Consider the following 13,129-nt stretch of genomic DNA (forward strand, 5'->3'; position numbering starts at 1 on the left):
AATTGGTGAAATTGGCAAATGCCTGTTCTTTAGTTCCTAATATTAGGAAATCAAAAAATTCTGGCAATGATACTGGCCCCAACTTACCCCCTAATTAAGTGAGAAAATGACTTAAATTTATATAGCATCTTTCCTGATCTCTGGACGACTCAAATTGCATTAAAGCCAATGAAGTACTTTTGAATTACATTCACCGTTGCAGCTTGGATCACATAACAGCTGGTTTGCACTCTGTGCATGTAAAATTGTTATGATTTAATGGAAATAAAGGCAGTTGTTGAGAATGATTTACATCCTTAGTTGTTCATTATCTTTCAGTGCCCTGAAGCGGTTCAGAAAGAAGTAAGGAAAACGTTATATGGGATTGAGTTTGTACATACTCTAAGTAGGTGGTCTATGCATATGGTACTTTCCAGTAGGCGCAATGTGAGATCAGCACCTAAATCAAATCTCACTCAAGTTGTAACTTTTCTGCTGTTGAGAATGTGAGTGCAACACTGTTATCTAACATTTCAGTAATCTGTAGGTATCAAATGTTGGCTGATTATAGATTCATTGGCAAACTAGCATAAAGCACAAGTCATGATTAGGTGAGTTGGCCATACTAAATTGCCCATGGGAAATGCAAGGTTACAGGTATAAGAGGGGATGGATCTGGTTGGGGTGCCCTCTAGAGGGCCGGTGTGGACTTGATGGGCTGATTGGCCTCCTTCCATACTGTAGGGATTCTATGATTCTATGACGATTCATGTGTTAATAGCTGATCTCAGTGATGTCCAAGTCAATAATTCAATGCAATAGGCCGTATGCTAGAGCAAAATCTATGATTTTGGAATAAAAGCAAAACCCTAGACTTGTGTTAATTTTTAAAACTTTCAGCCTTTTGACATGGCTCACTTGACAGCTAGCCCCTCTGGTTTATAATTGTGTCAAAGCAACCAGGAGACTTAAATAGCAGTTTGAATGTAGGCCTCACTCTATTATCCCTGACTGAAGGAAAATTGGCAAGAGATTTCCAGCTCTCAATCTTTCAAAGGTTTGTCTTACTGGAATGTGAGCATCACCAGAAAAGTTGACATTTTGCTCATCCTTAACTGTCCTTGAATTGAGTGGCTTACAAGACCATTTTGGGGCAGTTCAGAGTCAAACACATCGCTGTGGTCACATGTAGGCCAGACCAGGTAAAGATGGCAAATTTCCTTCCCCAAAGGGCATATATAAAATGGACGCATAGTTATAATGACCAATGATCGTTTCTTGGTCACTCATTACTGTGACTTTTACCAATTGTAGAATTATCAATCAAGTTTAAATTCTGCCATCTGCAATCAAAGAAAAAAACAGTAAAAACTTGTGAATGATACACACCGATCCTATTTGGTTTTTTTTGCAAAATGGAGCTCAAGCATGAACAGTACTTTCATTTCCAATTATGACTGGATTTTTCCTCTTCCTCTCCAGTGAAGTGAGTGTTGTCCTCAGGAAAGTAGCTGATAAATCTTGCAGCTGGATTTTCTGTGGGATTATCCCTCTGTTGTATGATGCTCTGCCCTACAGTGCTATTTCTCAGGGACCTATGGTTGATATATTCAGCCCCAAGGTATGATTCATATTCCACTGAGTGTGGAGCTGTGACAAAAAATTATCAATATATTATGTTTTAAATTAACACCAATGACACAGGAGTAAATCCATCTTAGTCCAGTGTTGATAGAATTCTATATCAGATTGAGGCACAGCCTTCAAAGTTACAGAATGAAGTATAAGCATTCAGATTTCATGCTTGCACATCATATTGTGATAAAGATACCAAGGTAATAGATCATCATAAGAAGCTGAAGTTACGCAGCTTTCAAATATGATGCTGTTTTTCAGTTCCATGTTCCCAATCCTGCAGGACTCTGATTCCACAAGAATTAATGACTAACCTCCAGGATGCTGGAAATACTCATTGAGATATGGGGAAAATAAAGTTCCTTTTATAGCTTTCATTCATTCATTATGAAAATCCTGCTCATGGCAACATAAAGTCTGTTCAGTTTTCAGCTGGTGCAATAAGCCATGTGACTAGATGATATGTGTGACCAATAGAATTGGCCTGTTCTGATATTCGGTAATACCATGTCTGACCTGACAGGGCTTTAACAGCACTTCCCTGTCTTCCCCTTCCTCATGACCATTGACTCCCTTGTCAATCAAATATCCATCAAATTCCTTTTCTCTGTGTAAGAGAACTTCAAAAGCCCAATAAACTTCTGAGAAAACACATTCCTCCTCATCTCCAGCTTGTATGGATGACCTCTTTTGTGTATACCTCCAGACATCCCCATGAGGGCATGTATCCTCTCTGTCTCTATCCTATCAAGATCCTTCGACATCTTACAATGTCTCAATAAGATCATCTGTCATTCTTTTAAACTCAGTGAGTATCGGCACCTCATGAAAACCTTACCTAGCTAGGAACCTTATCTGCTAGGACATCAATCAATTAATGGCTACACACTGCATAAGGGTTTTGATTTGTTACAAACATAGTTTACAAATATGTATTCCCAATGAGTGGAAAGCAATCCTAGGACATTAATGTGAAACATTTACCCCTCAAATATTCTGAGGGTTTAGAAACAAATTCTATTACCAGTGTCCAGAGAAATAAAAACTAATTTTATTGATTGTACCTGCTGCAATGTTTTGTGCTGCTGTAGGAATGTCTGTTTCTGCCTATTCATTAATTCTTTCCACATTTCCTTCTGTGACAAGTCAGCCACAAAGTGGCCAACACTGATGTTCTTTACTAAAGCTAAGTTGGAAGCAACCAGCGAAATGAATTACCTGCACCAAACTAGAGAAACCGTGCATGGAGTGGGACAGGCACAGAGAGGGTCAGAATCACTGAGAGCATTGAGGGATAATGCCCATTTTTTTTTGGAAAACTTGTTTGTTGGCTATTCTATCGATGCTATAGTGTAGGAATGCTACATCTGGAAAGATCTTGCAGAATATGAAGAAGGGGTTAGATAGCAGGAATGAGAAGAAACTGGGAAAAGCATTTTCTTTCTTAGTTCATGGGAAGGGGCATAAGTGGCAATTGCTGCCCATCTCTGGGTAGTAGTTAAGAGTCAACCACATGGCTGTGGGTTGGGAGTCACATGCAGGCCAGACCAGGTAAATACGGCAGATTTCCTTACCTGAAGGACTTCAGTGAATGAGTTTGGGTTTTAACAACAGTCAATGGTAGTCTCATTATCACAATGACTGAGGCGAGCATTCAATTCATTTTGTAATTAATTGAATCCAACCTTGCTCTGATGGACGGGATTTGAACAACTACTCCTAGAACATTAGCCTGGGCCTCTGGATTATGAGCCCACTATGTCTCCCTGGTGGGTAATCTGCAGTCATATTTCAATTCATCAAGGAGGTGAAATAGAGAGAATGTATTTTTTATGGAGCAAGATATAATTGAGATTAGATTGTTGGAAAGGGTGGAATGATAACTTTCAAAATAGGGTCTGGATAAATATTAGAAGGGGAGAAAATTGCAGGGTTGCAGGAAAAAGGCATGGAAGTGGGATTAATAGTTCTTTCAAGGAGGCAGCACAGAAATGATTGGGTCACATGGCTTCTTTCTGTAAGATTCAACTATTCCATGAATTGAAAGGGTTAATAGAGCAGCAGATTAATGTTGTGGGATGAATTGAGAGACCATCAAACTGCAGTAACAAGGGACCCATGTAGTCACTAGGATTGATGTGACAAATAAACAAGACTCACACCAGCCAGCCTATACGCCACATAACTTCCCTCTAAAATGGCAACACAGTCCCAACTTCTGCATTCAGAACTGGGGAGAAATTAGTTTGTGTGAAGGAAGACACTGTCTGCTTCAATGGCTATCCCTTGATCCTATTCCCCACCCCCAGTCTGTATATATGTGAAATAAACACAAGGTGCGGTTACTGTTACGCCTTTGAGAGAGGATGACTTCCTTGATATTACCGATCTAATCCAAGCATATCATATATGACATCAATAGGCAATTTGTTTGCTGGAAAATACTAAGACTTTCTGATGAATTGGCTGCACAGGTGCATTTTATGGGATCTTAATCCCAGGTTATATAGACTCCTCCTCAATCCTTCCCTGCCCCACATACATAGATTCTCAGCTCAACTTCACTGGGACCATCAGTACTTCTTCAACAGCAGCAATAATGTCCCTTTTAGGTAGTAAAGGACTTCAAATGTGTCGTGAAGGTTTTGCCTCCAATTTCCTCATTGAAAGAACGGGATGACCAAAATCTGAATGGGTTTAAAAAGAGGTCAGGGAGAGGGGTTTATGGAGTAAATTCCAGACAGGTGACAGTTATAGATTGACCAACAATGCAAGACTGAAGAAAGTAACAGATGTATTGCGGCCAGGCCAATAATAGGCAGTAGCAAAAACAAAGTCGCTGGAAAAGCTCAGCAGGTCTGGCAGCATCTGTGAAGGTAAAAAACAGAGTTAACGTTTCGGGTCCGGTGACCCTTCCTCAGAACAGTAGGCAGTGTTAAATAAAAGGGCATGAGCAGTTTTAATGGTGATGTGGGTATATGGCTGGAAGCTCAACGCAGGGCCAACTTTGATCACTAGGTCATGAACAGCTTGCTTCATCCTCCGACATTTGCCAGGAAGAAGCAGAGATAAGGTAGCTAGAGAAGGGAAATGTGGTGCAGAATGAACACTGTGGTTTGTTTTTATCCAATATTTAGTTGGAGTATATTTCTGCTCATTCAGTACTGAACACCAAACAAACAGCCTGACAAGGTAGATTCATCGGATGTTGAGGTGGTGAAAACTGAAGTTGTGTTTTTTGATGATATACAGAGGGGTGCATTAGACCGTGAGGTATAGGAACAGAATTACATCATTTGGCCCATCAAGTTTACTCCACCAATCGATCATGGCTGATATGTTTCTCAACCCTATTCCCCTGTCTTCTCTGTGTAATTCTTGATGCTCTTACTAATCAAGAACCTATCTCTGTCTTAAATACACTCAATGACCTGGCCTCCACGCCCCTCTACAGCAAGAGCTCCACGGATTAACCATCCTCTGGCTGAAGAAATTCCTCTCACCTTATACCTATGCCCTCTAGTTTGGTACTCTCTTTCGCTGTGAAAAAGACCTTGGTTATCCAACCAGAATTAGCAAGGACTGCAGATACTGTAGTCAGAGACAACACAGTATGGAGCTGGAGGGACACAGCAGGTCAGGCAGCATCAGAGGAGCAGGAGAGTTGATGTTTCGGGTCAGGAATTTCTGAAGAAGTGTCCTGACCTAAAATGTCAACTTTCCTGCTTCTCTGATGCTGCCTGACCTGCTGTGTTCCTCCAGCTCCATATTGTGTTGTTTCTTGGTTATTCACTCAATCCTTGCCTCACTCAATCTCTATAACGTCAGCCCTCAGCCTCTGACATTCCAGGGAAAATAACCCCAGCCTATTCAGCCTCTCTCTATACCGCAAACCCTGCGATCCCAGCAACACCCTTGTAATATTTTTTTCTAACACATCTTTCCTATAGCAGAGAGACCAAAATTGAATGCAGTATTCCAAAAGTGTCCAACCAATGTCCTGTAGAGTGGCAACGTGACAGCCCATCTCCTATACTCAATCCACTGACCAATAAATGCAAGTGTACCAACTACCTTCTTCACTACCCTGACAACCTGCAACTCCATCTTCGTGGAACTATGAACCTGCTCTCCAAGGTCTCTTTGTTCAGCAACACTGCCCAGGACCCTACCACTAAGTGTATAAGTCTTGCCCTGATTTGCCTGACCAAAATGCAACACCTCACATTTAGAGAGAAAGGGATAAAGAAGAAAAAAACAGAGAAGGATACAAATGCCAGAGAAAAAGATACGAGTGGCAGAGGTGGAGGATTGGAAAGTCTAAATTTTAGTCCATCAGCCCTTTGAATATATTCTCAGAGGTAACAGCAGAGGGCATCATGGAGAAGGAAATGGAATTTAAGAAGACAATTTGCAGCAAAGAAAAACATTCAGGTTGCACTCAGGATAATCCTGGAATGATGTACAGGATTTCCTATTGACGGTAAGATCTCATTGTGCTTTATCTGGTCCAGCCAGATTTGATTGATGGGTAAATTAGTTATCCTCTGTAACAAGGCTGGAGGGTTTTCACTCGAGGGAATGGAAATAAGGACCATACCAAATGGAACAAACAAGGTGAGACAGAGTAATAATTTTAATTTTGGTAAGGGCAGCATAGATGTAGAAATGTCATGATGAATGGAGAATCAAGGAGATTTGTGAGTTTGAAAGTTTGGTGTAAGTTAATTGGAAGAGAATTTATTCAGGGACAGGTACAGAAAGAAGTAGGATGAGGAAGAAAAAGGTGGGTGGAGAATAATAGAAAGACTTGGCCTGATCTGTAATTAAGCATGTGACACGGAAAGCTCAATGGGATTGCCATGAATATGGGTTGCGAAGTGCACATGGAAAACGAGGTGAAGCAAAGATGGGAGTGAACTCAGAGGATAGACAACGTGAGATCACATAGAGAATGGAGTCACAGAGGATGAGATGCTGTTTGGTGGAGAGGCTGAGGGAGGAATGCAGTGAAGATATCTCAGTAAGAATATTTTTATGCTGTTTACTGTTTCAGTGGATGTTAGAGGTCCAGGAGGTGGGGGTGGGTTTGCAATATGAGAAAGGTGGAAAAAGTACTAGAAGAGTAATGGGAAATAAAAAATCAAGGTATTTTCAATGATAAAAGACACACCAATGGAAGTCTATACAGAATAAATTGTGGCTTTTATACCCAGGTGGGATATCTTACGTTGCGGAGAGATGTCATCACCTCTCAACCAGGTTTCCATCACAACCATTCTGACAATAAGCTAAAATAAGCTCACAGCTGCCAAATCAATGGATCTTGTAGACAAAGATGAGGAGAGAAACGGGAGGCATTAAGAACTTTCCAGCTGGAAGAGTCCACAATGTAGGCACTGGCAAAGGTGTCATAGAGTCATACAGCACAGAAACAGACTGGTCCAACCAGTCCATGCTGACCATAATCCCAAACTAAACTAGTCCCACCAGCCTGCACTTGGCCCATATCCCTTCAAACATTCCTTATTCACGTACCTTATCTAAAGGTCTTTAAAAAGTTATAACTGTACCCGCATCCACCACTTCCTCTGGAAGTTCATTTCATACGTGAACCATTCTCCGTGTCAAAAAAAAACGCCTCTTGTGTCTTTTTGAAATCCTTTTCCCCTCATCTTTAAAATATGCTCCCTAGCTTTGAAATCCCCCACTCTAGGGAAAAGACACCTGTCATTCACCTTACCTATATCCATCACGAATTTACAAACCTCTACAAGGTCACAATGAGCATCCAGGGAGTAGGACAAGGTATTTGAGATTGGCTATTCAACCAGCAAGGATCAGGGAGGTTGGACAGTAGGGCATAAGTTGCCTTTCAGGATATAAAGGAACTTGGGGTGAGGTACTGGGAGATAAGTTGGCAGGAAGAATATGAGCGATGTTTTTAAAACTCCAACGCAGTGCTAATGCATTGAGAAAGTCTTTCCACCGCCCACTTCTGTGTCGGGAATCGCCCACTTTCATTTTGGTGCCACCTGGATTGAGTCCAGGAGAGCCCTGCCACCTATTCCATTTCTCCTGGCCTTGGCCCTGGTCTTGGTGAGAAAGGTCCTGTGAAATATCCTGATTCTTGACCATGAACCTGAGATGCCTGAACACTTTAGTAGTGCTGCATTCGGATTTCCCTCCATTGATTGTACTTCCCAGTACAAACAACCAAGGTTTCAGCACCCAGCAGCAACACAGCTCCACCAGAATCTGTGTGTCTGCAATTCTCCTCTTTGTTATTCTCTGTTGTTTGGTGTCTCAGACGGGCATCAAATGAAGTGGTATTTCCATGATTCCTCCCTCTACAGGACTTAGAGCGTTAACTTACAAAGGCAGTTTGCATGAATCAGACTTGCATTTTGTTATTATCAAATCTTGAGATGTTATGTCATCAAGGGTGTTTAAAAATGTTAAAATAATTTGATATTATAGATACGAAGAAACTATTTCCAAAATTGGAGTCATTGAGATCAAAGGAACATGACCTTAAATTTAGATCTGGGCCATTTAAGAGGTAAATTAAGAAGCCATTGCTTCTCACAAAGGGCTAGTGGATTCTAAATTCTCTTCTTTCTCACACGCAACCAAATGGCTTTTTACCCACCACCAAATGACTTGTAAATTCTCTTCTCCTACAGGTTGTGGGAATGGGAGTCAATAAACATTTGAAGACTGAGATTGGCCAGGTTTTTGTTTGATAAGGCAATTAAGGTTATGGAGCAAAGGTGTACAAGTGGAGATGAAATATAATCCAAAGACCAAAAGGCACTGAATAGCCTCACCTGTCATGATACAACATGAGGTGCCCAGCTGCTCGGTCTGATTATTGAGCTGGCCGAACAGTGCACTGATGCTGTTTTCCCAAAATCTGATACAGACAGACAAAGGCTACAAAAATACCAGCACACCCTCAATCTGATGGTATAATTTTAATCAGTGCATTGCAACATATTAACATCGGCAATTTCTGGACTCAGAAATGAAGGTGAAGAAACTGCATTGAGGTTTCACTCTGCAAAATCCAAGAGCTGGAGGAGTTTGTTCCTTGCAAGTGTATAAGTGAGCAATTCCATTTGCCCTGTTGCTGCTGCAATTTTTGCCAACTTTTGGGGTGAGAAGTCAAAATATGCCAGAAGTGTTCAGGTTTTAATCTTGAAAATTCGATCAGAACTGTACTGTTGTAATGGAAAACCAGGGCTTTGAGAAACAAAAGAAGCATTTTGTGAGTCAGAAGAATTGTTTGCGTGTGTGTGTGTGTGTGTGTGTTCGTGTGTGTGTGTGTGTGTGTGTGTGTGTGTGTGCGTGTACGTGTGTGTGTGTGTGTGTGTGTGTACAGCAATGAATTATCGAATAGTTACTGTTTGCAGTGCTGTAACTGAGGAGGCCCTCCCATCACATCTTCAGCACTTGGAGCTGTGCTCTCTACTCCGACGACCCTCCACTGAGATTGACGAAGGAGAGCTCATCTCCAGGCTACTTGCTGTCCTCACCACTCTTAGAAGTCAGCTGAATGATGGGGGAGATAAAAAGAAAGCCTTTTGTCAGATTTCTGATGCACAGATGGAGACAAAGGAAATAACAAGACAACACAATTTTGATTGCAAATGTATATCATCTGCTCAGCACTATTAAAAAGGAAACAAAACAGCCAAGGCTGAGACACTGGCAATTACATAGAATTTAACACACAGACGTAAGGTGACACGGTGGCTCAGCGGTTAGCACTGTTGCCTCACAGCACCAGGGACCTGGGTTTGATTCCCGCCTCGGGTGACTGTCTGTGTGGAGTTTGCACATTCTCCCCATGTCTGCATGGGTGTGCTCTGGTTTCCTCACCAGCGTCCAAAGATGTGCAGGTTAGGTGGATTGGCTATACTAATTTGTCTGGGGTGGGAAATGCAGTCATAGGATAGGGTCTGGGTCTGGATGGGACGCTCTTGGAGGGCCAGTATGGGCCAAACGGTCTGCTTCCACACTGTAGGGATTCTATGATATGATACTCTGATTTCCCCATTATAGTCCAAAGATGTGCAGATTAGCCATGACAAAAACCCCATGTTGTGTTACAGGATTGGGGTGGATGTACTTTGGAGGGTTGGTGCAGACTTAATGGGCCAAATGGTTTCTTTCTGCTCTGTAAGGATTCTATTAAATGATAAAGGCCAATTATGACCAACAGGATTGTATTCCACCTGAGTGTCTGCCCACCTTTCCTCCTGCATCCCTCAATGCCCTTTCCCTGCATGTATCCACCACACCATTCCCTAAATGCATCAAGTGCTATCTGCTTCAACCATCTGAACTATCCAGGTCGCTCCTGCATTGGTCACGTACCTATGTGAACACAGTGGGAAATGGTGTGACAGGAGGTTGCCACCTTTGGGGGAATGGGAGGACCTAACAGTGTAGCTCCCATGTCTGTCACTACACAACTGGAAGTATGATTTAGAAAGACATCAGGGAGCAGGAGGAAAGCTGATGGCAGGGAACTGCCAAGGCTTCATTGTGGAACATGTTTGCTCCTACAAGTCCACAAGGAGACCCAAAACAGAAGGGAAATTAATGCATTTCCTGGGTCTTTTGTGGAGTTGCTCGTGTTTGTCACAAATTTGGACTGTTGGGGTAAAACACGATTTCTTCATGGAATTCAATTTACAGTCAGACTCTGTGCATGTTACATCATTAAAACTTAGTCCCACTGCCTTTTAATGAATCCCCATTTGCCTGTTCAAGACGAGTTAAAATTCCAAGCCACAGGAAGGCAATAGGTCAGTTGTTGTGGCCATTTTAACAGCCTGTTTCCATCAGACGGGCAGGATTGGCATCAGTCCATGGAGACTGGGGCATGGTGCCTACTTAGATGCTGTTCCTGACGTGTGTATGATCTTGTGACAGTCGACAGGGAGCTGGCTGTGAAATGGCCTGTATAGGTTCAGACTGGCGCCACGAAAGATGACTCTTTCTGGCTCCTAGTCAGCACGACTCCTGGCAGAGTTGGTTTAGAGCTTGGCATGCAGCCTCGGCTTTGAGCCCAGCCTTGACGACGGGTCAAACAAAGTACAAGAACAACATGAAACACTCATCGGTCGACTCCATTGCGTGCAAAGATCATGCTGTTTTGGTCCCTTCATTCTGCTGAATACCATTTGGAAATCATCAACTGTATTATTAACAACAACAAAAACAGAAGTTGCTGGGAAAGCTCAGCAGGTCTGGCAGCATCTCTGAAGAAAAATCAAAGTGAACATTTCGGGTCCGGTGACCCTTCCTCAGAACATGTATTATTAATCTCCTCAGTCGTCTATATTTAGGCTTGAAGTTTTCTTTTCCTTATTGTATTCTATGTTGTCATGTGCCACCCTCACTCTCTATGTGAACTGGGGAAAGGGGAGTCGAGGATTTGGTACAATACTGTGCCTAATCTGACCATTGTCTTGACCTAATGTCTGCACACTGGAAAGTGGTCACAAGCTAGAATCCTGGTCAATTTACCCCATTTGCTAACTTAAAGACACTGAATTATAACATCTCTACCACTTCAGGTGAAATTAGTTAACGGAGTATAGTCTAGAGGTTTCAATTTTGGGCATTGTACCTCGGGAAGGGTATGCTAAAGTCAGAGGAATGCAGAATAGATTCGTCAGAATCATAAGGGACAAAATATACTAGATTTGGAAAGTAATCGAGGACTGGTGCCATTTCTGATGGTGTCTAATGTTCACATGTCGGGGTAATCTTGTACCAGTAACACTCTGTGTCTGCATTTACTGATGGACAGCTCTATAGGGAGAAGTGAGTGTTGCTGATCAGCAAAAGGTGAGTATAAGGTGGTCTCAAAATTGAACCTCTCTGAAGAGACATAATAGGTTCTGTCGTGGAAGCCCTGGCACTGTTAAATATATCAGAATTGCAGGATCAGACCCTCTTCCTGAATGAATTTTGATTGTTTCAGCCATGTGGCAGTGTCACAGAGGCACGGAGAGCAATTTCTGACCTCAGGACACCTCCACATTTATCGTGGGATCCAGATTCAGTGGAGGGTTCCCATCTGGCAGTGTGGAAATAATGGTCTTTAAGTGCGGCTTCGATTGTCTCAATTGGTTTGCCCACTCTTGGAGAGTCAGTTTTTGAATCCATTGGCAGACTGCTCCCCTCCCCTCGGAGATGGGACAGTACTGGAGAGCGATCCTAGTGGAATTTTGTACCAAATGCCCAAATGCCCCACCAGCATCTCCAGTTGCCTCTCAAGATTAGGATTACATTATGAGAACAAGCCGCATAAATGTGGCTTGTATTCCATCGAGTCTAGAAGACAGACTGCGATCTCGTTGAAGAATTTGAAATGATAAAGTAATTTAAAAAAGGAGATAGAAGCTATGGCGAGGGAATCTGCATTAACCTGTGTTCTGAGGAAGGGTCACTTGACCCCAAAATGTTCACTCTGATTTCTCTCCACAGATGCTGCCAGACCTGCTGAACTTTTCCAGCAATTTCTGTTTTTGTTCCACATTAGCCGAGTTCAAGTTGGAGCTAAGCCACTTTGGAGTCTGATCAGAAATCAGGTTTTCACATAAAGGAAACCCTTCCGAAAAACATTGCCCGTGTTGTGGGATAACTGAAAATAAAGCCAACTGAGATTCACAGATTTTAGCTCAGTAAGAACAATATGGGAGATGGATCAAACATGGGTAGTTGGAGATTAGGTACAGATCAACCATAAGTTAACTGAATGGTGGAACAGTTTACACCTATCATTGTTCCTAAAAAAGCTGGCATCTTTCTGGGTGCCATGATTCACTATCAGAGGCATAGCAGCACATTGAACCCCCGAGAGAGATCACCCTCCTCTCCCCCTGCCCTGTTATTTGATTGGGATCTGACCCTGCTTAGCTTGGAGTGAATTCACATCATGGCAGCAAATTGGTACCAGCCCAGATCCTCAATCATACGTTGCCTAAAACAAAAAAACTCCTCAAACATGGTCCAAAACATCAACGACTTACCCGGTTCTTAAAGAAGGAAGCTTTTTTACTTTTGGGAGGGTTCTTTCTCTCTTCGTCATCTTCATCGAGGGACAGCATAAATGTCGGCTGGCTCATCCTTTTCAGTGCATTCTGGTCAAGGTTTTGGTCTTCACCACCATTTGCCACGGCAAAAATCAAAGCTGGAAAGGGTTGAGACACGTTGAAGACATCAATCCTCGAGAAAGGGATAGTTATTAGGGAAATGCCCTCTTTTCTGAGTAAATTGTCTGCTTCCGGGTGTATTTAAAAACAATGGGCCAGAGCAATAAAAAACAATGAAACACGTTAGAAATACACAGCAGCGTCAAAATAAAGGAAAGCAGATTTAGGACTGAGTTGAGGGGAAACTTCTTTATCCAAAGGGTTGTGAATGTGTAGAATTCCCTGCCCAGTGAAGCATTGAGACCTGCCTCATTTTTAAGGCAAGGATGGATAGAATTTTG

At 42.3% G+C, this 13,129-nt stretch overlaps 1 protein-coding gene across 1 annotated transcript in view; it reads right to left on the bottom strand.

The window, feature by feature from the left end:
- Positions 1-8,589: 8,589 nt before the first annotated feature.
- The window catches only part of LOC109937103 (dedicator of cytokinesis protein 2-like), a 587,118-nt gene continuing 582,578 nt past the window's right edge, over positions 8,590-13,129 (bottom strand). Inside the window, exons 46-47 of the mRNA XM_048603933.1 lie at positions 12,666-12,826; positions 8,590-9,168 (exon numbers count right to left, since the gene is read on the bottom strand). Of these exons, the coding sequence (XP_048459890.1) occupies positions 9,136-9,168; positions 12,666-12,826 (194 nt within the window). The 3' untranslated portion in view covers positions 8,590-9,135. The remainder of the gene's footprint in view (positions 9,169-12,665; positions 12,827-13,129) is intronic.

This window comes from Rhincodon typus, chromosome 12 (assembly GCF_021869965.1).
Source record: "Rhincodon typus isolate 14 chromosome 12, sRhiTyp1.1, whole genome shotgun sequence".
Lineage (NCBI taxonomy): Eukaryota > Metazoa > Chordata > Chondrichthyes > Orectolobiformes > Rhincodontidae > Rhincodon > Rhincodon typus.